General features: G+C 47.4%; 2 protein-coding genes across 4 annotated transcripts in view; both read right to left on the bottom strand.

Annotated features, from left to right (window-relative positions):
• The window catches only part of rictor (rapamycin-insensitive companion of Tor), a 149,900-nt gene that overhangs the window by 83,310 nt on the left and 38,835 nt on the right, over positions 1-27,755 (bottom strand). For all 3 annotated transcript variants that reach the window (XM_089587658.1, XM_089587669.1, XM_089587681.1), the window contains exons 11-14: positions 24,488-24,554; positions 14,415-14,495; positions 8,150-8,250; positions 4,055-4,862 (exon numbers count right to left, since the gene is read on the bottom strand). In XM_089587658.1, the coding sequence (XP_089443784.1) occupies positions 4,055-4,862; positions 8,150-8,250; positions 14,415-14,495; positions 24,488-24,554 (1,057 nt within the window). The remainder of the gene's footprint in view (positions 1-4,054; positions 4,863-8,149; positions 8,251-14,414; positions 14,496-24,487; positions 24,555-27,755) is intronic.
• Positions 16,887-20,142, bottom strand: LOC149365175 (uncharacterized). Its single transcript, XM_089587695.1, has one exon. It carries the CDS (start codon positions 18,413-18,415, stop codon positions 17,036-17,038), a length of 1,380 nt encoding a protein of 459 aa, XP_089443821.1. The 5' UTR covers positions 18,416-20,142; the 3' UTR covers positions 16,887-17,035.

Below are 27,755 nucleotides of genomic sequence, written 5' to 3'. Positions count from 1 at the left end.
CAGTCTTTCTAGTAAGACCACAAAGATAAATAAAACCGAGCAGGAAATTGGCCGAGTTTGGGAATCGAACAAGGGTCTCCAGAGTGCGAGACAAGCATGCAACCACTCCGCCATGCCAGCTTGATCATTTGGAATCAAGTGATGACGGTGTCTTCGTTAACTCCCATCTTCCTCCCTTCCCTTACGCAAGATTCACGTGTCCACCGAGATATGCGAGACAGGTACATTACCTTTCCTCAAAAACCAACTTACCGACGAGCACGGGTGATGGCGTTCTGTGGACTCCCTGGCAGCGTTGCAAGACGCTGTCGTGTTCCACTCTTAGAGATGAAGTTTAACATCTTAACCACACATCAGTGACACAAGCAGCAACATCGCGGTTAAGGCTTTCGCCTCACCGCACTTAGGTCAACAAAGTGCCCCCCCCCCCCCCCCCCCCCCCTTCCCCGAACTTTTTTTCTGCCCCCTTTTTTGGTGCATTTCTAATTAGAAGCACTGCTGCATAAAAGGTGAAGCCATAGTGGTTCTAGGCGAAGGCTCAACATGACAACACATGGCCGGTATGTTCTGTTGCACTCGACGAAATGCCTTTGCAGAAATGGGGCAACTGAATTAACTATCCCCAAGTCCAAAGCTTTGATTTCAATGTGCACGTGGCCCCTGTGTAATGCACAATAACGTGAGCACTCGTGCACCTCATCGATGATGAAATGCTTCAGGCAGCACGGGCCCAGTACGAACTCACAATACTCCGTTTCATACATAGCAGGCAACGCTGTAGAGGTTGCTGAAGTAGTGCATCCGCGAAACTATATTACTCCATCACATATCGTTCGTTCTTCTCAAAACTCCAGTCACTGTTTGGACGAATACCAAGAGTGGTATAAAACAATGTGGTAGCATTGAAAATCACGGTCGAAGCTGTGAGGAGCTCAGTGCTCGGGCTCCCTGGCCATAATTTATGGAGTGTGAACTACTTTTAAGGCGAAGGCCTTTAATGCCTCATGCTGTCGTTAGCAGACGCGTCGGCAGCTGCGTCGACGGACGCGTCGACAGATTCGTCCGCCTTTCGGCGTCACTGCTTAGAAGGCTCAAGGTTCCAGCATGAATAAAGGCGCATCTAGTGAATGCATGGGCTTCATAAATAAAATAAAAGGTGTAAAGTCAAGAAAAAGAAGAAAAAAAATAAAATAAACAAAAATAAAACAAAATAAGGATAAGATGTGAAAATAAAAATAAAAAACTAAAATTAAGAAAAGGCGCAAAAAATAAATAAAAACATAATATGAAAAATAGAAAGTAAATAAAAACAAACAGTGGCCAGGAAACGCTTTCGCCTTGCAGCACTTCAGAGAGCCAAAGTGCCCCCTGAATTTTTTTGGGCACGGATTTAGCAGAAGCGATTCACCCTACCAACCGCGTATCATACCGCCACGTGTACTTTTTGGTTCTCGAAATCTCGACGAGTCGCAGGATGAAAATGTGGCAGGAGGTAAAATGAAGTCCAAGAGGTGCCAGTCATGGCACTTAAGATTTGTCGCTACGAAATATGTCTGTGTTCGCTTTAGTTGCATGGCGAACTACTTTCTGCGTGTGGACTTAGCCTGCGCGAATAGGCGCACTAGCTTTGGCAGCATTGCCTGCTATGTATGAAACGGAGTATAGGATGAAAAAAGGGGTGCTTTTAAAAAGCCCGCAAAAAAAAAAAAAGTGCCTCTCGGTAGCCAGTGCAGCTGTTTTATTACATGAATAGGTTCATAGGTTCAGATTTCCTGAGTGAGATGAAAACCATGCCATGGCAATGATTTCAAAACAGTGAAAGCTGAACACCGACAGCTTATTGTAAAACCCTTCTTATGAACTAACCGCACCAACCTGTTAATGTTCTGCTCAGATTTCTGGACAACGAAGTTTCCGCTTCAGTGAAATTTTTCGCGGGTCTGTGAATTTCATTGTAGCAGGCTTCAACTGTCCATCAGTCAGGCCTCTAATTGGTACAGTAAAACGTATTAGTTTGGACTGGCAGGGAGCAAGAAAAATGTTCAAATTATCTAAAGGTCAAATAGCCTCCATGAAATTGACAAGAACTGCTCATACCATGGTAAATTTATTTGGTGAGTAACTGGGTGCCGATCATCTGCATTTGAGATTACAACTGCACAGCAACGAAGATTTTTGCGGAATTCCATCAGATTCTTTAATGCGCACACGTACCATGGCAGCGTCAGATGCAGAACATTAAATAAACTATGGGGTTTTAATGTCCTGAGGCAACACATAGGCTGGTCATGGTAAGGATGCCCTCCGGTACCAGCAGCAATGCGTTACCTCATTATTTTTTTTAGAGCGCAGCTCTTAGGCGCTCGTTTCTGCATTCGCAGCATTGCCGTTGTTACCAGGAGAGGGTAAAAGCGCAACCTCCTCCCCTCCTTAGCAAGAAACAAACAAAAAAGCGCGGTGCGGGCGGCTCTTGCCGGCGCGTGTCGTAAAGCGGGGGAGAAGGAACCCCTGGAGAGCGACTAGCCATGTGTGTGTGGCTACCCCCTCTCCCACCGCTCGCAGACGCGGCCCGCGGGAGGATTGCCGTCGATTGTTCTAGACTTGCGTGTGCTAAGAGATGCCCTCCACCTCTTCACTCGCGCGACGGCGGCGGTGCCACGACAGAAAGTTCTAGATGCTCCTCAAAGCCACTCCCGGCTTTTCACCAATGAGGACGCGCGCCCAGCGCGAGGAGGAGACTGCACAGCCGACACTGTGTGTATGTGCATGCCTGCCTAGGCGCGAAGAACAGACGTGGAGCGAGCCTACATAAGAACGGCGTTGACCGCCCGAGCCGCCGTTTAAGCTTCAATGAACAAATTTTGTTTTGTTTGCCTCTCTCTCTTGTGGTAGTGCACTTTAAGTGCAATAATTCTTTTGTATTGTAATCTCTCTCAAGTGTAACTTTACTGTTAGCGGAGTGTTTCTTGAAGAAGGAATATGCCTGAAAAATAAAAAGCTGTCTGTTATTGCACATACAAGTCTTGCTCGCATTCTTTGCCACAATCTATCGAAAAGCTGAAACAGCTGATGAGCTGCGCTCAAATTTCGCAATAGAAAGCAACTTAATCGTCAACAATTTTTTTCACATGTAAGGAGGCACCAATCACACACAGCAAGTGAAGTGACGAGCACATAGTTTAGGCACACTGGAAGGGTGGAAGAATTGCAGGGACGAAAGCAAGGGAGGTGCGTATTGGAGCTGGAGCAGCATAACCATTTGAAAGAGAAGAAAAATACCAGCAACAAGTTAACCAGCCTTCCAAATGGCTATGGACCTTCTGTGTAAAGCTTGGCTCAGCTACCTGCTTGGCTGATGTGTGGCCGACAGCTGCTGTGGGTGGCTCTGAACACGCACCTACAGAGCCAGACTAGAGCAGAATGTTGGTGATACGAATCGCACAGGGCCCGGAAAGAGTTCTGTCATCTGAAACCCACACACAGAAGCATGGGAAATGCATTTAAGCAGATCTGTGGCCACTGCTTACTACTCGTAGTGCGTCCAGAGCGACTAGTGATAGCAGAGTTGGCGATGTTAGGGCTGTGCACCACTGCTTGCAGTCCATACCACATGACTAGCGATGGTGGCCCCGGCAATGCAGGGCAGTGCCCAAGGGTGCGGATGCGACTTACGCGTTTGTGTCATCTGCAGGAGCATGTGTTCGGAACAGCCTACAGTAATTCTTGGCCTTCTGACTGTAATGCCTGCCATTGTGTGCATGCACCTTACCATGCCAGCCTTGAGGATGGACAATTGCAGGCTAAACAGGTCATACCTTGACACAGTGCCGCTTCGGGTGCCCATCCAAATTAACCACCGTGAGCCCCGCAGTGTTTGAATTAACGAGCGCCCGGCCCCATAGACTTACACAGGCTTTGGGCACGAACTCTGTAGCAGACCAAATTTCTAAACCAATCGAAGTCAAATTACAAAGGTTCTAATAAAGCCGAATGCTAGTATGCTGTCGCATCATACATGTTAGTCAGCAGTGGCACATTTTTCAGCACAACCCACCTCGCACTTGGTTGTCAAGGCAGTGGTGAGGAGCGACCTGGCAAAGCCCGGCTTGGTGTAATCCAGCGATGCCAATGCCAGCTTGAGGTAGACATCGTGGCCCTCCAACATGACCAGCCGCACAATGTGCTGGTACACCCCAAGCCTCTCAAGGAGCCGCGAGCCCCGGCTCGAGCTGGCCAGGCGCCCCACGAAGAGAAAGTAGCTGTGCGAGACCATGGCCAGCATCCGGGACGGACCGAGCAATGCTGACATGGCTGCCCCCGGCAGCTGCGCCTCGTGCAGGCAGTTGCACAGGTCGATGAGGAAGTCCTCGATGAACTCAGTGGCCCGACCTTCATCCGCCTCCAGCAGGAACTCGCACAGCTGGCAGCCCACGGTGATGATGTGGCGGGCACCCTCCCGCTTGGCCTCCATCAGGGAGAACTGGCGGCTGCTGGGCTTGAAGAAGTACACCAGGCGGCGCACGAAGGAGCGGTGGGTGCTGTCACCGAGCGCCCGCAACGAGTCGCTGGGCCACTTGAGCAGGGAGCTGACCAGGTGCCAGTCCCAGGAGTTGTACTCCTTGACGAGCACCAGGGAGTCCTGCATGGAGCGCTGGGCGCCCTCGTCCGTCTCCCGGCGCAGGCAGGCACTAAGGCGGGCCCGGCCTGCCGCCTCACAGAAGTCCTCAGTGCCGTTACGCCGATGCTTGCTGGTGGGGCCGCAGAACTGCAGCAGCTGGTCGAGAAAGAGGCTGTGAGGTACCACACCTTTCCGCCGCAGGGTGTGCAGGCGTGACAGGCGGGCCACAGCTGTGCTGGCACGGCTGCAAGGTGCGCAACAGCCGAACAAGGGGTGAGAAGTGAAACACACTACCAATGCCACTATTCTGAGCAGGGACCTCGCTAACTGCCACCTCAAAGCTTTCTTCATCCGCTAGTTTCCGTTGTTACTAGACTCAATTTCATTCAACTCAAAAACTATACACGCATTGGCAACAAAGGCTCCGGAACAACATCTCACAACAGGACAGCATGATGGAGCACTTGGCTCAAACTTACAGGTACTTAGCACAGCTACAGACATAATCATGCAACATGGGCACACAACAGAACCAGGAGCTGACAGATTTTTCAGACTTGAATGAACTCAGGCTTGCGCGAGCGGTATTTCAGACTTCGCTGAGGAACCATCATGCACCCAGTGATGAAAGCAGCCTATTACTTTTTGGAGCAGACTTCAGAGCAGCAAAAATCGCAGTACCGGAACAAGATGTCACTGAAAACTTTGGATGCCATTGTACGGATTCGCACAACGTTGGCCTTCAGGGAGATGTGCTGCGTGAAATTTGTCATCACAGACGATATGCTACGCAGGTTCCGTTCAGACGTCTATGACGCTAAAAGTGATGATTAAAGGCTAAACGAAATGATTCTATGTTATTAATAAAATGAGTGTTTGAAGAAGGCTGACTTGTTTTTTTTTTATGTAATTTTAGTTTCTGGTGAAATCTGGTGAAAAATTTACGAGGTTCTGGTATCGCCGCCACTTACCAATCTGGCAACGCTGCCATGACATGGCCCATAGAGCCAATGTATAAGAGCGCCTGAAATTTTGGACGCACCGCAACTGACTGCTCGATTTTTCGGACTTTGTTCATACTGGCCACCAATAACCAAGCCGCATAATAACCAACTGCATATTTTTGGATTTTCAAAAAGCTTTTGATTCTGTCGCACATAACTTATTATTACTGAAACTGTCTACCCTCAAAGTTCCACTCACCCTGCTGAAATGGCTCGAAGCGTATCTCGTCGGTAGAAAGCAACGCGTTATTCTTGAAGGTGTAAGTTCATCAGATATTGCTGTTTTATCAGGTGTTCCCCAGGGATCGGTTTGAGGCCCTCTTCTTTTTTTAATATTTATCAATGATATAGTTGACCGGGTTTCCTGTCGGGTCAGATTGTATGCTGATGATTGTTGCATCTACCGTGACGTCACTTGTCTAAGCGACTCCTATGAATTGCAAAGTGACCTCGACTCTGTCCTAGCATGGTGCAAAACATGGAACATGAGATTAAATTTTTCAAAATGTCAAGTTCTGCAATTTACAAATAAAAAGCAACCATTACCTACCCAGTACTCTTTAGGCGACAGAAACTTATCATTTGTTAAGAATTACAAGTACTTAGGAGTTATCTTCGCAAACAACCTTTCTTGGAACGATCACGTAAACCATATTGCTGCCAAGGCTAGTCGTGTGTTAAACTTTTTAAAGGTGCACTGAAGAGGAATCTGAACTTGTCTTTTTGCCGCGGGAACTCGATCTACACGTTCCTAGCATTCTTAGAAACTGCGACTTATTGCCCTGTATGGCCCATTTCCCAAATTAAATCGAATTAACGGCCGGCTCCCGCCCTTTTTTTTTAATTCTGCCTCGTACGGTGGGCGGAGTCGACCAACGCGTGGAGTGCCTTTCACCCAGTCCCGTGGCGGCTTGCCGCTCTGCCATCGGCGGAGTAATACATAGTAGTCCGTAGTAGCAAATAGTCCGCGCGTATTTTTATTTTTGCGGGCTTATTTTGCGGCTATATTATCTGCGAATGAAACTATTTATTCATGGAAACCTAAAAAACAAAATAAAGCGAAAGCAAAGCCTCCACGGAGCTGGCTGAAAGGAACTTCACGCGTTGGTCGACTCCGCCCATCGTACGAGGCAGAATTAAAAAAAAAAGGGCGGGAGCCGGACGTTAATTCGATTTAATTAGGGAAATCGGCCATACAGGGCAATAAGTTGCAGTTTCTAAGAATGCTAGGAACGTGTAGATCGAGTTCCCGCGGCAAAAAGACAAGTTCAGAATCCTCTTCAGTGCACCTTTAAAGCGCAATTTCAAGCAGGCACCTGCTGATTTGAAGGAGACACTCTACTTGACAAACGTGCGTCCCATCTTAGAATATGGTTGTGCGACTTGGGATCCTGCAACAAAAACACTTATTAGCGAACTCGAACCTCATTAATTCAAACTGCAGAAGAGATTTAAAACTTGATCAAACAAAACAAAATTCAAGCTTAAAGGGTGTCTCGTAAATTGCGAGGTTGAAATTCTGTGCAGGTTGGCACATTGCGCCTGCATGGTATTGAACGCGTACTGTTCTTGAACGTCGTCTGCCCCACAAACTTAAACAACAGTCAGAACTCATCGGAACTCATCTGTGCCAAGTCTTTCATCCAGAATACGGGAAAAGGTAGCAGCAAAGCATGCAGGAGGCGTACGGCCTCACAGAGACAGCGAGCGCGGAAGAAAATGATAGCGCATTTCAAAGCAAGGTCAGTGTACCCGCGGCAAAACGCACCGCAACCCCGACTTTCCTATTGTAAAACCGTAAGCTGGCGTTTAGATGACAGGCAAGATGCCTCTCATAATATGCAAGCGACCGCAGGATCGGACACGATGACGATTTTGCCTCTAGGCGCTAGGCTTAATCCGGAACGCCAACGCTGACAGAGCGCTTTCTTTGGCTCTTATAGTTTCAACATCAATGTGATCTTGTTCCAGTCCCTTTTGTACTGCGGGCACAGCACATTCCCACAGTTCGCTTTCGCACCTAGACTTTGCCCCAACCCATGTGCTCATAGGAGACATGCTGAGGGCAGCACAGCCAGGCTGAGCTTGTGAAAGTGGTCGCCGTCCATTGTCTCTGCACATGACTCGCAGTGAAATTTAGTTACGAGGAGCTTCAGAATGCGCAAAAAACTCGTTACCCCCGCCATACTGGCAAAAAGTTCGTGATATTTTTTGGTGGAATCTGATTTTCCAGACTGCCCAATTTTTCGGCCGTTTTTGTGGTCCCTGGAGAGTCCGAAAAATCGGTCGTCGACAGTATGCAAATGTCAGCACCATCATGGCATAGTGGATACCTGGTGCTGCAGGTAGCAGTCCGAATGCGGCATACGATGGACAACTGTAAAGAAACTCAAGCAAGCATACGCTGAAGTTGCAACCGAAGCTGCGACAAATGTGAAATCTAATGCCATCGTATCATACTCTTAAGGCCAGCCCATAGTTTTTTAACCCACACTTGCATGCTTGGCACAAAGGGAAGGGGCCTTACATGCGTTTCTCCTGGGGTGAACCGAAGGCTGCAGCCTGGGACATCAGCGTTGGCAGCCAGTGGCAATGTCGACTAGATTCAGAGGGCAGATGCACACTGGCCTGCCAGGAGATGAGAGAAAAGGAATCAAGAACTGCAAAGACATTCATTCACACTTCAGGGCTCAACTGAAACCCGTCTGGTGAGGAATGGCAAGATATGAACACTCATCAAGTGAAATGAAGAAAAACGTAAAACATTGGCGTTTCAGCACTGCTACAGGTGCCTTGTTCACAACGAGACAGAAACAGATGAGTCACTGCTTATGAAGGAAAAACATGGAGAACTCCATGTATGTACAGCTAGGGTAGAATGCCCTCAGTCCTGTCTATCACTTCATGTGTCATTTGATTGTGAAGGGGCTCCTTGAGCAGGCGCGTAGATGAGAATTTTTCTTTTTCAAGTATGCGCTTGGAATCCTAGTTAATCAAGTGGTCCATGTTTTGATGGTGTTCTGCTAGGGTGTTGTAAGTCACTTTTCCGTCCCACAGTAGCAGAATGATTGATCGAGAGAGGTCACGTGACCTTTCTCAGAAGGCAGTTCAAAGAACATCAGCGTGACGTCAACAATAGAAAAGTGGCTTCCAATGCCCACGCAGAACACCATCAAAACATCAGCCACTTGATTGACTGGAATTCCACGCGCATACTTGAAAAAGAAAAATTCTCATCTATGCACCTGCTCACGGAGTCCCTTCAAGTTCAAAAGCGAAACAATAAACAGGACGCGGGGCAACCTATCCGAGATACACATATGCTCTATTCACCACATTTTTCCTTCATAAGAAATGGATTCTGCCTCATTAAGAACAAGGCACTCATAGCTGTGCTGAAATGTCAATGTTTAATGTTTTAGTTCATTTCACCTTGGCGAGTGTTTGTTTCTTGACAGACATGCATTTATATTTCATTTTGCTTGCATAAAAAACATGCCCACTGTTTTTGTGCTGAAAATGCACTTTTAGTACTATACCATCAAACTTAATTCGAACTTCAAGGGGCTGATGAAAATGTTATAATTAACTGATGGTCCCAATTAACCATTGGCGCTGCCCAAACTGCCAGAAACCATTAGCATTACAATAAATTTATTTGCAGGGGTGTGCAAACATTCAAATTTTTGAATACGAATCGAATACGAATATGAAGGAATAATGGCTTCAAATATCAAACTGAATATCTGTTCAGTTCCAAAGCAATATTTCAGAGCGTGATCTTTTAACTGAAACAAATAAAAGCAGACTGCCTCAGCCCCGTATAGAAAGCATCATGTGCACAGAAACATATTTAGTAATTGATTAGACAGGAGAACAGTATCCAACCTGTAATGTGGTCGTGCAAAATGAAATTCATAAAATGAAAAAACTGGCAACAAAAAATAACACGATGGCTTGTAAAACCTCATTAAATCGGAGTTCAAGGGACTGGAAGAAATGCCCTGGATATCCTATGGTCGATTTTATAAAATGCACCCTCCCCCCAAAAAGCTGCCGAAAATGCGGTGAAGCTTTATGAGGTGGCTTTGCCGTGCAAACACCTGTAAGCCCGTGACAAGCACCCAGTTTTAGCGCGCTGGAAGAACAACGCAAATGCAAGCGAGGGGAACGCACATTCGACAGAATGGCGATACTGCTTTTAAAAAGGAAAAAAATGACCAGCGACCCGCCAGTCAGCGTCCGAAAGTGGAGCGGAGCTGAGTTCGGATGACCAGAGAACGTGTGAGCCAACTGCTACCATCGCAGCGCGCTAGCGGTGAAGCTCAGAGACCGAAACTATGTGCGCAGGCTATCATTTAGCCTAGCAACAGGGGCCCTTCAAACGTTGTCACACCTGCCGTTATGCCTACTAAAGAGGTGTGCAGATCACAATGCACCATGCAATAGGCAGGATTTCTACAGGATCACTTGCCCTGGAGCAGCATCTCAGCTCGCCCCTTCGGGAGCCTCACGAGAGATTCCGCAAGTAGGCTTTCCCGCACACCATAGCCAGCCAAAACGAGATGGCGGAGGTCAAGCTCACAGTTATGGAGGCAGCAGGTAGAATGCCATGGGTGTGGGCATTAAAGCAAGTAACATATTACGGAAGGATTAAAAAAAAATAGCCGACGATTACGTTATTTCCTAATGCGAATTTTGAGTGCAGCTCATTAGTTGTTCAAGCTTTGCAACATATTGAGGCAAAGAATGCAGGCAAGACATGTATGTACAATTACAGACAGCTTTTTATTTTTGAGACATATTCCTTCAAGAAACACTCCGCTAACAGTAAAGTTACACTTGAGAGAGATTACAATACAAAAGAATTATTGCACTTAAAGTGCACTACAACAAGAGAGAGAGGCAAGCAAACAAAACACAATTTGTTCACAGAAGCTTAAAACGGCGGCTCAGGCGGTCAACGCCCTTCTTATATAGGCTCGCTCCACGTCTGTTCTTCGTGCCAAGGCAGGCATGCACATACACACAGTGTCGGCTGTGCAGTCTCCTTCTCGCACTGGGCGTGCGTCCTCATTGGTCAAAGGTTGGGAGTGGCTTCGAGGAACATCTGGAACTTTCTGTCGTGGCACCACCGCCGCCGTACGAGTGAACAGGTGGAGGGCATCTCTTAGCACACGCAAGTCTACGCCCTCTCCGTCAACATCGCTTAGAAACGACTCGGACAGTCTAGAACAATCGACGGCAATCCCCCTGCGGGCCGCGTCGGCGAGCGGTGGGAGAGGGGGCAGCCACACACGCAAAGCTAGTCGCTCTCCAGGGGTTCCTTCTCCCCCGTTTTGCGACGTGCGCTGGCGAGAGCCGTACGTGCAGCGTTTTTTTTTGTTTGTTTCTTGCTAAGGAGGGGAGGAGGTTGCACTTTTACCCTCTCCTGGTTACAATGGACAACGAAGACGGCGACGCCGCGAAACGCAGAAACGGGCGCCTAAGAGCTGCGCTTTAAAAGAAAGTGTGCTTTCACGTTGCGATTGTTCGAAGTGGGTCATCAGCCATCTTGTTCGCAGCACATGTGATATGTGGGAAAGCAGACTTACAGAATTTCACACGAAGTCAAATCTAGCGGCATCAGTACCCAATCAGTCCACACGATAAAAAAAGACAGAGAGGAAAGGGAACAGGTTGTTTGTATTGTTTCTCTAGAACTTCAAACTCGATCGTTGAATAATTTGCGAGATACTGTGGTTTTGCAACGGTCAAACTTATGAAAATCGGCGCGGTATACAATCGCTAGCGAGTATTCGGGAATTTTTTAATATTCGCATTTCTTGAATACGAATCTAATATCAGAAATATCGAATTCGTACTCAAAATTTCGAATCTTGGGATTGTTAATGCAGGACTGCTCCAGAATCGCAAAGGTCTCCATGGCCTCGTTCACAAAGCAACGCGATAGCAGTGGAGCGTCCGCCCAAGCGGCACTGTCGCATATGAAGAGGAACCACTGCACAAACTGCGTGCGATGAGCACTAAAAAGAATGAAAGGATCACACGAATAGAACCAAGGGAAACGTGGCACTGGAAAGGTGCAATGCCTTTTGGCGAGAAAATGGAAAGACCAGTGACAAACCAAAAAGCATCCAAAACTGCAAAAAACTGTACTCAGCTGGATGGCCAGTGCCTGATCTGACCACCACAGCAGCTGTCCGGAGTGAAACCCTGAAAAGGGAAACCGAACTTATGTGGCCACACATTTCGGCGCAGGGGTCCTCTGGACATAGTCACGCCTGCCCCTGCCTGCCGTAAGAGGCGCACAGGCAGCTCTCTGATGCAATATCCAACATGCTTACTGAATGTACCACACAGGCATATTAGCAAGGTTGCTTGTTATGTTGCCAATACAACAACACGGCCTCCAGTCGGGAACATGTCCAAATTAACCGGTGTGAGCCCAGAAGTGTCCGAATTAACAACTGTCTGACACCACAGACTTGTATGTGCATTGGTCGGGACCACTTTGGCAGTCCGAATTATCCAGATTCCTGAATTACCAAGGTTTCACTCTATTGCCCCGCATAATGAATCCTCTATTGCCTCTATTCACTCTATTGCCTCGCATAATGACACTGCTAACGTGTGAGAAGGCATAAGCCCGCCTGTTCACTTTGCGAACGCAGTCGACGCACACTGCGGCATGATGCAACCCGATGCCACATAGCTGGTGGCTCTAATTCTGCATGGCTCTACGTAGCCACCATCGCGAAGCCACCACACCCCTTATGATCTGCGCTGTAACTTCATGCAGGCAGTCGCTGCTGCACCGCGGCCTGCACTCCACCTTAAGGGCACGACACAATAGGTAATGCCCAAATATGCAGATTTAGCTTTTCTCTACTTCTAAATTCATGGACCCCTGTGAGTCCTCATACCACTCTTGGAGCAGTGCTGCAGCGGTTAAGCGGTGCGCCCTGGGATGGCAGGTGCTGCCGCTGGTGGGACTTGTGCGAATCCAGGTTGCTCTTGTGTGAACAATCATTAATTTAACCGCCACCTGTCCAGTTGCATGAGGATGTCATCCTATGCGGGTACCATCGAGTGTCAGCATACTCCACACACAGAGACAGGTTCTCACTTCAGGGGGGATGTGGGGATCAAATCGCAAAAATCGCAAAAAAAGTCGATTTTTGAAAAGTACACTTTTTGGCATCTCCAAAACTGTTTCTATGTTGTACTGAAATATTTCACCCAAAAATAAACTTTAAGCGCTTCAAATAAATATATTTGTCAGCATCTACACATAGAGAGTGTGTGCTAGCTTAGAACTTCCAGGCTTGTTTTCTCGAAAGTTTCTTTTGAGCTTAATACCTTGTTCGTGGAAAGCGTAGCACAGCAATGGGTGCATGGATTTTTACCCCCTTTGTTTTGTCGTGATCACTGAAATGTGGCCTGCGTCAAGACAGTTTCAGATTTACCATTTAGGCTCACATTACATGGTAATTAGAGCATGATACATACTAATCATAAAAGAAGGTGCACATTGTGTCCTTTAAAAAAAAAGAGCAGAGAAATTAAAAAAAAAAAATTGAGAGAGTCTTGATTTACAGCATACTTCTTAGTAAATATTAGAAGCATTTACAGACCTGTAGCCTGTTTTTTTGTCATGTTAGGCTTTCCACAAGCAAGCAACATGAGGACATCATATAAACAATGATTAAAGGGAACCTACTGAAGCTGTCATTGTGAAACTTCATATCTGATTGTTTGATGCTATTTTAAGCCAGTCTGCCGAATTTCATCACTCTAAGCCAAAAAATAGAAAAGTTGCCTTCGATCCCCTCAGCCCCCCTTAATGGGACAAGTAAATAAATTTTTCTGGAAAAGAGTGCATTCATTCGGTAAGCAAATACTACAGTACTTGACACAGATAACAGATCTGTATTTCAGACTTAGCTGCAGCCTGTGCCACCAATCACAAACAATTTCCACACAGGAAAAAATGGTCAGGCAGCAATAGTAGTGGCAACTCACGGGAATGGAGTCAGCACTAGCAAAGCTCATCTAATAATCAGGACACGTGTACAACTTGCACGTCTACCTAACACTCCTCTTCAACCTACAAAGAGAGTAATGATTGGTTCAACTCTTGCTGTCACTCAAGTTTCTTGTGCTAGGTGTGCAGAAAGGCATTAAGAATTTCTCTGAAAGCTTAGAAAAATCATCAAGACTACAATGTTTAGACCAGATGTTTTCTATCATATTAGTCTCGGGGCCACAAGAGCTTCTGAGGGGTGCTGAAGAATGCCATCTGCCGTGGCTTCAGTCTCTTCATGCCTGACAGGCAAGCAAAAAAGAGCAACCCAAAGAGCAAGACCCAAAGGTTCAACAGAACCCAGTTCAAGAAGCTCTGGTTCAGAACAAAATCCTGCCAAAATGGTTTCTACCGAGTGATGATGATCCACATGAAGTGCTGTTCAAAATTCTACTCAAGGTGCACTGAGCACCAATAAATGTGTGCTCACCTTAAATGAGAGAAAGAATATGCTGCCTACGACATGCTGAACACTCTGAAGACTGCCAGGCGGCTAGTTACTACACATAATTAACAGAAAAAAAAGAGTTATTCAGGAGGCACAGCATCTTTGACATTCTGACTTACTGCAGGCACGACAACACAGGCATTCCAACATCAATCTCTTCCAAGCATTTTTTCATCCTTTCATCCTCACCACAACGGCAAACTGGCAAAGCAGTTAATGTTATAATAAAAAGAAAAACTAACCAAAAGCAAAACGCACCATGTATAGCAGTTCTGCCAGCAGTATTGTTGCTTGGATGGCCAGGGCCTCTTCACTGGACACGATCACCTCAACTAGTGCCTACAGGCCACAAAAAAATGCTACCATAAGTAAGGATCACAGGAAGAATCACTCTAACATTTATCAGTGATCCAAAGGAATCCCAGAAGAAACTTAATAGGTGGTTCTTTGAGATACAGAAAGAATGTGAAAAAAAAAATGGGCCAACGATTGCGCTTCTCGGTAGTGCAATTTTTGAGCACAGCTGCTATGGTGTTTGAACCCTAGGTGACTACATATGGAACACGCAGAGCCATACGGAGGCAACTTTGGGTCCACCATGGCTGAGCCTCTCCTCGGATGAAGGCACATGCTAATGCACCCGTTCACCCTCTGGTGCCATCTCTGCCGCAGACTCCCATCATCTGGCTGCCAGTGAACCCCTTTAAAACCTCCGCTTTCCTTGCTGAGCTTTCTTCACTATACTTGTATCCTCCGCTGTGCTACTCCGTTGGTTATGCCAAGTGGAGGGGACGCAGCACAACCCACGAACGGGTGCTTAAGAGCTGTGCTCTAAAATGAGATGCAGACAGCAAATACAGCATGCTAAAATAGGCAAAGCAGTTCAAAGTGAACATATTTTTCATGACACCATATAGTAGCAGCTCAATTAACAGTGTTCTATGTAAAAATGATTTGATATCTAGTTACACCTGGACGTAACGAACCTCCATGTAAAGAATTCCTCAATATTACAAAATCTCTCAACTCCCTCCTATTGAAGTGCATGTATTCGTGAGCTGCTTGTAATGAAGGCGCTGCGGTAGTCGACCTTGATATACTTTCTAAACCTTATACACTTGTGCAAGGGCCACACTTTTTCCCGGCTATTCTAACTGGGAGCAGCCCTTACACTGGACCGGCATTTTTCCTCAAGTTTTTCAGACTACAGCACAGCCCTGACTATGCACCCCTTTTTTTTTATGCTGTGACACACATTTCTCTGCCAAAGTAACACAGCCCCACAAATCCTTCCAATCCACAATGCATTGAAATTATGGACAATATGATGCGCATCCGATGAGCAGCACAAATGAACTGCATAAAGTAAAACAGGCTGCTAGACCACTTTAGTGGCAGACGTCCCGTGATTCTAAGTTAAAAGTCAAGATCTTCCGAAGGTCTGGCGCTCAAATGACAGATGCAGGGTGTCTACCAAGTTGACGTTTCCAGATTCCCTGAGTTTTCCAGGTTTTCCCTGAGTGCATTTGTTAAATTCCCTGAGTGACACATTACTTTGGTTTATGCGAAAACAGCCTGACACAAAGCCGCCTGATGGTATCACTCTCCAGTAAGCACGTAAAAAATAAAAAAAATAAAATGAATGATTTAGTCCTATTTGAATAGTAAGGAGTAGCTTCTATTTCATTTAAAAAAACATAAGGGAGACAGTAGCAAAATGCATAACAAATCGAATATCTTCGCAAAAATGCTAAAACAAACTGCCAATCGAATTGAACATTTTCAAATACGAAATAAACGGAAGATGCATGCGGAAAAAAATACTTTCAAATGTGAGATATTTCTATCTACTGAAAGTAACCGCAATGGTGCGATTCTCTCCCAGCAAGTCTATTCAGATGAGCTGCAGATTACAGAAATCTTAGTTTGTAGAAGTGAAAGAGTGACAAACCTCAATGTAACACTGAAAAGTCAACCTCAAGTTCGTGCACGATGCTTCAGTGTTGTTTCACTGTTTTAGAGAGTTTATTTTAGTTTGGATGAGGAACAGTTGCATCTCGGCATCAGCCAACACTTTGTTTTTTCAGCTCAAGCTTTTTCACAGAAGCGGCGGCACGCTTCCTTTCCTGTTCCTTCCTCAGTGCATCAGCCCTTTCTGCTCTCGTCCTCTCCAGCTCCTCATTCCACCGTGCGTTTGCCCCAAGGACCATTTGGAGCATCCTCTTGGTCAGCTGAACGTTGGAAACTCCTCCAGCCGACATTACGGCGCCATACACGATTTGCTGGGCGACCAAAGGTTGCTCCTTCCAATTTTCAACAAGGCATTCCTTGCTAATAGAAAATCCCCGCTCGACAGACACATTTCCGTGCGAAAAAGACAATCATACTCACAAACGTGAAGAGTTCTGTGTTCGAACCACAGATGCCTGCCCAAAGGGCATCCAGCCGATGCGTGCTCCTATTGAAATTTTTCAATGTCGCTTGCGTCGAGGCTAGGGCGCATACATGCTTGTAGGACCGCATCGCCCGGTCAGCTTCTGTTCCTATCATCCATTGGTGCTCTGTTACAACTTAAAGTGCATCAGTGAGATGCCGTTCCCCAAGATCGGGAATCAGCGCGCACGCGGGATTCAGAGATGACGATCCCCTCGTCAGCTTGAACCTCAACGGCGACCTCTCCACGATCTTTTTGGCGCAGTTCTTCACGAAACTGGCGCAGTACCTTCTGAACCCTAAGATAGCCGAATCTGAAAGTTTCGGGGCTTTTCGGAGCGCATTCTTCGTAGCAAACCCAAGGTCAGCCTTGGGCGTCGCAAGTACGTTTGCAGTCAGGTCCATGTCCACCTTGATCAACTTCAAAGGACTGTCCGCTGCCATTATTACTTCTTCACTATTCTACTCATTAGTGATCGTAGAAGGTTCTCCAATGCTGCGCCAAGAAATGGAAGCATGGGCGAATCGGTCTGGAACTCAGCCAGGAACGGCTGCAGTTCCTCCGCGATACCAAGCATAAAGGTTAGCTTTGCAGACAGCAGAGGATCGCGAATAGCTGTTTCGACCACGCAGTAACTGGAGCTGGTCGGTCGGTTATCCTCGTTTCGACACGACTCGACGTACGCTTTTAGGTACGGCAGAATCTCAATAGCTCTTGAAATTACACGAACATTTTGAAGCCACCGCACAGCGCAAAACTTCATAGGGAAAATGTTGCTCCCGGTTATGCGTGCGTATTCAGCGCGTCGGGCAGGTACACATTTGAATAAGTTGTACAAAGCCCGAAGAAATTCCACGAGTTGCCGACCTATTGCCGCATGTCCGGTTTTGAAAGCGCCGTTCCCAACATGAAGGCCACAGCTACCAACTTCGAGAATACGATGGCCGTCGCTGGATTCACAAAGTTCTTGTTTGATCTCACGGAGAAATTTTGCATTTACACTTGGCCCATCCAGTGAGATCTGAAGAATTTTTGATCGGGAGAGTCCATCTGTGGAAGTTTTAAAAGCGGACACCAATTCTTCCGCCTGCATGCGCCCCAGAAAGCTTGACGTCAAGTAGCGCATTTTGACGCTCTGCTCTGCATCCGACCAAAAGCGAACCAACACGTCCATTTGCTCTCTTTGTGCAACTTTGTTTAATGATTCGTCAAACGCCACAACTAGGTAGGAGGCTTGGCTTACTTCCGACATGAGGTTCTCCTTGAAGGAAGGTGCAAGGCCATAGACAATAGTATATCCTACCTTGTCTTTGCCAAGCTGCATTTTCTTGGCTGTAGCTGATGATGGGAACATCAAAGGGAACAGAGAAGCCGATGCCGCGGCAGAACGGGGTGATGTGTGAGTCATAACAGCGTTGAGGCACCACATCATTTCAGTATTTACGACTTCTAAGTCACGCTGAAAGATAACCTTTGCTGTACGGTCGGGCTGGACGTTCGTTGCCGTAGTTGAAGCACTTGAAGGATGCGCAGAAACAGACGGTACTGGCTCAGCTTTGGTCACAACGGTGGCCGGCGGTGTCAAAAATGAGGCTACAGAGGGTATCCCGGCTCCGGTAATGGCCAGTCGGTGCTTCTTACTTTCAGCGTGACTTGTCACCACTCGTCTTCCCATGCTGCTGAGTGAAAACTGCTTTCTGCTTAGCGCACAGTACGCTGCGTTTGGGTTACTTTCGACAGGCCTAATCCAGGCTGCAAACTCGCAATGTTTCGCATTTGTCCAGTCCTGGACAAAAGTGCACTTGAAGGCCGTCATGCTTGACATATCGCACACAGCTTGCCTGCGGCACCACAGCAGTCATAAAAACTAAGTTGGTTCAAAACGGCGCAGCTAAGTACGGAGAAATGGACGCTTCCATCAGGGAGACGCGCAGGGAGGAAGAGTTCCCTCAGAAATACAGGAAAACAAGGGGAGGCCGCTGGCCGTCGAACAGCGCACATGCGAACTGTAGGAAGCGCGCGCTGTGTCGTCGGCCACAGCGCCGGAGAAGCACCGGAAAGTACGTTTCGAAATTCGAAGTGCCGCTGGCGCCGCAAAGCTTTTTGCTGCCTTGCTGGCATGCTCCACTTGAGAGCACAATGTTGGAGGCCGGCGCTCGCTGAGGAGAGGACGCGTGCAATGCCAGTCCGCATTGTTTACACGAGGCAGCATTATCGCGACTTTAATTCTTTTTATGTAGAACTTGTGGGGACGCCTTCGTCCCCTGCGTTCACTTTCCCGCACTGCACCCCCTACTGTAGTTAGCTCCTCCGCGAGCGCACTCCTCGGTTCGGTTACTTTCAACTAAAAGGGGAGGGCGCTCGCGTCGCAGCAACACCAGCGCCACGGATGGCGTTTTGCTGCGCGCGCGCGGGGGATAGCTGGCTCTCTTCTCCCTGGGACCGGGAAGCAAGCGGACGTTTCGCTCGCAGCTTCGCTCTTCGTCGACGGGCGCCTCTTGGTCGGAACTTGCTCCCGCCGAGCCCGTCCTGCTCGGCCTCGGAGTTTATCCCTTTGCCCTAGCGTGGGCGAACGTTCGCTCGTAACCGTGCTGGTGAGTCGGACATCCTCGATTCCTCAGTGTATTTTGTTGCTAGCTAGCGTTATTGTTTTTATAGCAATAAATGCCTTGTCTGTGTCAGCCAGTGTGTCGTTCCTTTGTTCCCGCAGAGCAAGGCCCGCCGTGGTCGGCGTGCGCTCGGTAGCGTACGCGACCACGGGGTGGGGTCCGCGCGGTTTTGAACTGTGTCAGCCATGCTTAAGCGGGGAGAACGTGTTTATCTCCCCTATTTCAACCCCACAAACTGCAGCTATTTTTCCCTGATATAAGCACAAATCCCCCGAGTTTTTCCAGATTATCCAAATTCCCTGATAATTCCCGGTTTTCACGGTTTTCCCGGTTGGTAGACACCCTGCAGATGGTTTGGAGCAGTGCAGCACGCATGCGACCCGCTGCTGTCAGTGTGAGGTGGCGTTCGCCTGTCCTGCTTTTCCAATCACTTCACTGTGAAAGACCTTGCGGAAATCAATCATACGTTCATTTTAATGTGAGGTCATTGTGTGACAGTAAACTGGCAACAAGATTAGACCTTTGGTAGTAGCACTTTCACTGCGGCTTCAATGCTAGAGGCAAATGGCACACTACTACTACGGCTCCCAAGCCTGACAGGTGGTGTGTCACCACAAAGAAACGCACCACTAGCACAGTTGCACCCCATTCTGGTTCTATAACGTTTTGTCCTTTCTGGTGCGAGCGCAGAAGAGTTAGCAACGCTGTGGCACCGGATGTTTGCGGTTCCAGGCAGACCACGTGTGTGGCCGCACCAAGTGTTACCAGCTCCCAACATAACAGAACTATGCACACATGAAGCATGGCTGATTTTTATTCATGCATTAACTGCTGCCAAGTTGGGGGTGCAGCCTTTACACAAGTACACAGAGTGTTTCACCTAACATTTTACACAAGTTCTGAAAACAAGCTTTTTGAGTTAGAAGAGTGCTTTTTTCGGCATAGCAATGTCACCGATGTACCGTATTAAACGCGTGTAAGGGCCACACTTTTTTTTTCTGATTCGAGGTGCAGCCCATACACGCGATATGCGAAAAAAATTTTTTTTAAAGTAAAAATGCACCAATCAGGGAATGAGCGACATTTATTCTACGTTCAATCGTCACTCACGGAGTATTTCGACTCTGAGCTGGTGCTGTGCTCTGGTGCACGCTTATCTCAAAAGAAGCTGTGCAGCATGTCCGCTGTTAACGCACAACCGTTGTTCCGCACTTCCATCACATAGCAGAGCAGTTCTTCTTCCAGTTCGGGAAACTTGCACGGCTTGCCTCGGAAAGCGTGCTTTTTTCGGCTTGTGTTTCCCAATGCATCCTTTTTCAAAACAATGCTTTTCCAATCCAAACCAAAAATGAGCAATGCTAGGAAGCACAGAGCAACATGTACAAAATAAAAAGTCGTAGGGGTTTAACGTAGTTAAACCCAGTAGACATGCGAACGCATGTGTTTAGCCTGGTTGGCTCATGGTTTTGCTTTGCTGGGTCGTCGGCACGTCCGGTGACAATATGACTCAGGTTAACCTCTCCTCTAGGTTAAGCTGATCTGATCTGTTCGTCCCGCAGGTGGAAACTGATGAAGACGACGACATGCAATGCGCAGCGCGAGTGTGTGTTGCAGTTTACCATGAGGTGTGATCAGCTGAGGCGATAGCATAGTGCTCTCGTGCAGTGGCCAGTGAAGCTCATCTGTTCACGCTGCCGCAGGTTCGAAACCCAGTTGCGGCAATATTTATTTTATTTCTGCACCCTCAAATTCGGGGACCCCACAAAATTCTTGGTTGCGTTTGACCCCATGAAGTAGTCCTTTTGCATTAAGAGCCGTAAGCACATTGAAGAGTACAGCTGTCTCTAAAATGCAACATCTTCGCAGATTCCTGCTTGATTACACTGGCAGGCCTTCGAATATCCGTGGGATAGCACCGGGCGTCAATTTCAGCTTCTCGCGTTGCAGCGACACTGCTTCTCTGCTGACCACAAATTTGTCGGGACGAATTAAATCAGTGGGGCCAAACGTCTCGCGCAGACACGGACATGCTTGGAGTCAAAGCTAAATCCACTTCTTTCCTGTCGGGGTAACACCCGCTTCCCTATTTTATGCTGCCCGGCGTCGCTCAGCAGACAGAACAGCGAGGCCTTTTCCTGTGTACCTCCATAGCCGGAGCGGCAACCCATCACGCAGCAAGTATTCGGTATCACAGGCTTGCGCATCACGTGCACTGTACTTGTTTGTGAACGAAGGCAGAATAAGATGCTTCCACACTGCCCTTAGACTTGCGGCCGTAGAGACGCTCGCTTGTTCACGTCGTTGCCCCCAGAGGACTCTTAGCACTGCCTCGTGGAAGGCATGGTCAACATATGAAGCTCTCCCATAGCGTTACGGAGAAGTTTCATGACCATAAAACATTGAAGGACTATGCTATTACTGTTTGGCTCCTTAATTATTGAGGGGCGTGTAGCCTACTGTAATTAATATTCATATCAGTTTTTAGAACTTTTAAAACGTGGTTACTGTCGGGGCTGGAGCCGAACAAATTTTGGATATTTCGACGAGTTACGTGCAATAGAGAGGTCGCTTTGCCTGCAAGTTTCTCGAAAGCGAATGTATATTGTCGTGATGAAACCAAAATTTGCTTGACCACACTGCCGAGGATAACCATGTTTTCGAAATTCTAAAAACTGATAGATATTTTTTACCAAGGACACATGCCTGTCAATAATTAAGGAGTCTAACAGTAATAGTTAAAAAATTAACTATGCAGTACTAGTTAACAAGCCTGCTAGTTAGCACGTCTTAGCTGTAATCTGATGCACTACACTGGCGACAATGTTATGCCAAAAAAAGCGTTCTTCTAGCTCCAAAAGCCTATTTTTAAAAATTGTGTTCACAAACTGTTTCGGACAGTGAACCGTCCTTCATCAGGGTAAGATGATGTCTTCATGACATCATCCTCATAAAGGACGGTCCACCGTCCGTAAAGGCTTAGGTGAAATACCCTGTACAGTGAAAGCTCGTTAATTCAAAACTCGATAATTCGAATTTTCGGATAATTCGAACTACACTACTTGGTCCGGCCAAGCTCCATAGAGATCTGTGTATAAAAAAGCCCGTTAATTCGAAAGCGAGTCGGTTCCGTTACGGATAATTCAAACTACGCGCCACCGCGTCTGGGCGGCTTGGCACACAGCATGTGGCCAAAAAAAAAAAAAAAAAAGCACCTCCTCCGCATAGTTAGAGGCTGCGTAGGTCCTAAACGGGGACAGAAGATGGAACTAGATAAAACCTTGGAAGAGTGGGTAAAGCTTAAATGGCGCCATCACTTGCGCGGTGGCCGGCGGCGGCACCGGAGGGAAGGGGTTGGCGACGCGCTGGCGGCTGCCTACCCTCTTTTCCGCATAACCTCCGGAACTCGCATCTAAATGCTCGTTAATTCGAGCCCTGTTAATTCGAAAATATGGATAAGCACTGTCAGCGCGGTCCCAGCCAACGCCCATGAAGGCTATGACTTCGGACGGGCGCTACAAATTACGAGCGAAAAACTTTTTTTTTCTTTGCGAGTGTCGTCCATGCTTCCACCCATCGGTCGGTCGCCAACGGAAGCACGCGCTCAGCCACGAACAAGACGCCGGCACAAGCGCTGGCACTCTGCCAAAGTTCGCTTCCCCTTGCTGGAGCTAACGTCAAAAGTGATGTTATCGCTGCGCGGCATCTTGGCGCGCCGCCAAGAAATGCGTTGGTGCTGAAAACGAGGCTTGCACAACCGAACAAGCGCTGGCACTCTGCCAAAGTTCGCTTCCCCCATTGCTGGAGCTAACGTCAAAAGTGATGTTATCGCTGCGCAGCATCTTGGCGCGCCGCCAAGAAATGCGTTGTGGGCCGTGACGGTGCCAAACAGAGGGAAGCGTTAACGACTGACGCTTTTTTTTTTTTTTTCAGATTCTTAGGCAAAAATGGGGGGTGGGTGGGTTCGTTACACGAGTAAATACCCTACATACACGATAATGCAAATGGTTCTTTTTGGTTTTTTCGCGGCCATTCGATAATTCGAACATCGGATAATTCGAACGTTGTTCCCGGTCCTGTGAAGTTCGAATTAACGAGCTTTTACTGTATATGATAATAACTAGTGCTGAGTTGCTTGAAATCTGCGATGATAAAACACGAAATCACTGAGAAGAATGCCTATGACCGCAACAAGAGACTGCAGCCGACACAGCGCGCCATTCTTCAGTGATGTCAGCGCCACTAACGTAGCACGCTCTGCTGTCCCGCTTTTGTGATATAACACCATGTGGCACTACAACAGCTCATGCTCAGCGAAACGACACAAGTGAGGTGCACCCAGAGCAGACGACTGGACTAGACTGGCCAAGGTGCCTCTGACTCCACCACTCGTAGCTGCGTTGGGCAAGCCAGAGTCACTTTATCAGCGCAATCGCAAAACGTTTCTCAGTGTTTATGCCTTCAAGGAATGCGGGTTTCCTGTACACGTTTTCAAAGCGATTTCACCAACATTTATAGTTATTTTGGCTTCCGTCTTCACGTGAAAATTGCATGTAACGAAAAATCGCCAAGTTTCGTTATATCCAGGTTTACCTGTACACTGATCTCAGTAACAATGAAGCCATCACCAGCTACATCCCAGGCTGGAAACGACAAGACAGCACCAGCAGTAGCAGAAGGAACTTCACAGACATTTAGCACATGAAATGCAATCTTTTGAGACCAAACATACTTACAAAGCCAAGGTTTAATCTTCAGCCTGAAAGTCATGCTAACATTAACAAAACAGAAACACCATGTGAAACCACCAGTATTATTTCCCCGCTAACCTCCCACTTTTGAGCAAACAAATTATATCTGGACATGTTATCCCGAGCATATGCTTAGGCCCATCAAATCTGCAATGCTGACTGTGGCATTGTTAAACAACACAGAAACAGACCTTCCAGAGCTTCTGATGACAAGCACATAGGTCCAGGGAAGCTACATAGCCTTTCATGCTAAGATACTAGTACACAGATCCAGTACCGCAAAGGCAATATCGTTTAAAAGAATGGCTTTTTCTTGTACTAGGTTCGAAGAATAACTCCCCACCGGCTACAGCAAGGCAATCACAGCAACAATGTCATTAAATTCTAATAATACACAATCAGTGCATCAAAACTTGGAGAACACTGCATATCTCAGAATTCCATTTATCTTGAAATTTTTTGCTGTTTGTGCAACTTGGAGCTAACAAGGGCTTATTGTAAGTGCACGAGGAGAACCAATTTCAGGATGGTTTTGCTCACCTCTAGGATCCCGGCTTGTACAAAGGCTAGCAAAAGAAGAGCCAAGTAGTTTGCTATTAAATTTGACCTGGAAGCAGAGAAAGAAAGAGGAACAGTTAGGCAGAGCGACTCTTGACATCAGCTTTACCATCCCGAACAGGTGATGGAAGCTGTCTTGCACCTCACCAGACAGGCCTTTGGAAGAAGCGTGACCTATGTCCATACCTTTATACTCAGTTGCTTCCTATACACAACCCCTTATCTTTGCCTCTGAGGGGAGGAGATCCCCACCCTGGATGCCATGCTAAGAAGGCATACAAGGTGGCTCTTCACCTTTCCTCCCATTCATTCACAAACAAGCGCAATACGTCAGGCTTCCCTAATCCTCCACAGGGCACCACATCAACACCTTAAAAATCCGTATGCACACTACTGCCAGTCAAACCTCTCACCCCAAACACCTACCCCACCTGTGCAAGGGTACTACCATGGATCCGGACCCAACGCCGTCTGGACGGACATAGCCTGCACGGGCTCGCCTATTGCTATACTCCCACGCACCTCCACTCGAGAAACCGCAGAGGAGGCAGCAATAGCACTTACTCACATGGAAACCTGGCATATAATCGTCATCTCCAAAACTCCCCTCCTAAAATTTCCCAAGTCCATGAGACTCCTGCCTTTTGCATTCTCAACTTGCTCCCTGCGTACCCACCCGTCCCACTATGTGGTGCCTGTGTATGCCGGTAATCCCGGCAATGAGGCCACCAATGGCCAAGGTCTTATAAACCGGGCAGCAGTGAACCCTGAGCCCGGCTCTTCCCGGGAGCTGACGCAAGCCTATAGATGCCAGCTCTACAGCCAACACCACCCGTCCCTGGATAATTACCACCAGATCCTCTGGAGAAACCTTCAGACCGGCACCCGCCCATTTCTCCCAACAGACCTTATGCAAAATTGCTGCCATCTATCGGAGCTTCAGCGAAACGCCGACGCGACACCATGTTTAGGGGGTGAGTCTGCTTTGCTACTGCCGTCGCGCTAGCAGCATCTGTTTTGTGCTAGGCTTATCGCGATATATTCTTGCATTCAGAGCAGAAATAAGAAGATCTCTCGCTCTAAAATGACGGAAGAATGCACGGTGGACTTGTCAGTGCTGCCAACATTTCCATTTGACTTCGTAGAGCGATACTGCGCTACTAAAACTTCTTCGGAACGGCCGCAGCAGCACAGCTGCAAGCTAGTAACAAAATCTTATGTATGCCTGCCGACACTGTCAATGCCATGGATGAGTTCAGGAGTGGCGCAGGCATCATCCATTGAAGACTGCTCAGAGTCTGTCCCAGTTTCTAGTGTTGGAGACAAGGTCGGTTATTGCACTGAGAGAACTGGAAAATTCTTTTACTTGGCTGGGGCTGAACTATGTTTTAGTGGCTTTCTTTGCTTCTGGGGCTTCTTGAACACAAGAACTGATGGCACTGCATTGTCATCCAATATTCGACGTCCACTGGCAACATTCTTCACGAAATCCTTTTATGTAAAACATTGCGAACACACACGGGCTGTCCTAATGCTAAACGGCGGTTCTCTTTTGATGGCCACCAACCACGTTTTGCAAAGTTTGCTGCCGTTAGGAATGCAGTAATATGACACCTGAAAGAACACAGGTGTCATGAGCGGGGACTTGTCATGCATGAGATTCTTTTTGCACATGTTGCAGAAGACCAAACATTACACACCAGCAGCAATTCAGTGAAGTAATAACAGTACCCAGCAACATGGGTATTTATGCCCAAAATGAAGTCTCAAGACACACGCGTGCGCTCAGCCCTGTTTCTCCTGCTGGTCACAGCGGCAAACCTCACAGATACTGCTAAGTGCGGTAAGCCTCTCTACAGAGGACTGCTCTGGGGGTGGTCACAAATGGTTCACAGTTTCAGTCCTTACCGCGATGACTCTGTTTTGATGGCGCGCCGTGGAGGTGAAACGAAAAACCAACCTTATTTCTGCAATGCAGATCGCACGAAGCAAATCCAGCGTGTTCCAAATTAATCCTAAACTCCCCTACGACGTAGCACATATTGCACAGGAAAAATTCCTCTCGCACTGGTTTGAGAAACAAAAGTAAACAACCCGACGATCCTCAGTGCATTGATGGCAGTCATGCGAACTTGCACTAGCCGAGTGCAGCTCACTGGTAAAAGCAGTCATGGCCACCTACATCTGGGTTTAGTCCTTTTGCAAAGCATGTTCCTGAGATGCACTTCAGTAGCTGAACCACGGCCATATAGTCGATGATATCCGATTCATTGATGTATCAAATGCGTGAAGCGATAAAAATTTCGCACTCACTTTTAAGTGAACAGCTTAGCGCACTTTGAAGTGTCACAGCTTGTTTTATTTAGACCTACGTATAAAAATTGTTACATATGCTTGACAGCACGTAAGATGCAATACAAAGTGAGCACAGTAAGCAAATCAAGGGCAACTTTCATTCAATGCTCTTGCAGACACTCCTCTGTATGTGAAAAGGCTATGTGAAATCCGTCTACAGACCATTTTAACACAGCATGGGCGATATATTTCATTTGCCTCGGCACCGAACACAACTTCCTATCTTTTGAAACAGGCTTGATTAGATACCATTGTAGAATTTAAGTACGCCGTTGATCGAAAGTGCACCTACAGCACGAGAACCGAGCGACACCTAATTGATGCAAGGTAACGAGAAAAAAGAATGCAGGAATGGGTACAGCTTCCTGCTTGCAATTTTTCCTTCGGCATCCTTATTTCCACTTTGTGTACAGCACGGAACCCAGCAGTACGTCGGCATTATCGGCGACAACGAGCGCCGGCTGCAAACTTTCTACTGTGACGCCTCACCTGCTCTGTTCAGCTACCCTTAAACATGGTGGAAACGCATGCGGCGGCCACTAGATGGTAGCACTTTTGCATAAGGTCTATATCCTCTACTGAGACCTCATTTGCTCTCTCTGCACACACATCGTGTTCCAATGCCAGCGAATGCTCCATTGTGCGGCCTGGAGCATCTGACCGGAATGGGAGACCCCCGCTGCGCTCCGTGGACCCGTACACGCAGAAGATCGCAAAGGACCAGGCTGCCAACGTCACGGACCATCATGGACTCATTGGTGTGCAGTGGCACTGTGTTCTGTGCCTACGTGCGCTAAGCACCCCTGAGTCAACGAAGTTGTAACGTGACAGCGATAAAGGCCCCCATCCACCAGAAAATCCAGCATCGTCGTTGTAAGAAAAAAATCACGGGCAT

The sequence above is a fragment of the Amblyomma mixtum genome, chromosome 1, assembly GCF_055824585.1.
Source record: "Amblyomma mixtum isolate Tamu chromosome 1, ASM5582458v1, whole genome shotgun sequence".
NCBI classification, from domain to species: Eukaryota; Metazoa; Arthropoda; class Arachnida; order Ixodida; family Ixodidae; genus Amblyomma; species Amblyomma mixtum.
Note: the sequence above shows the minus strand (reverse complement) of the source record. Positions and strands in the feature narration are given on the sequence as shown.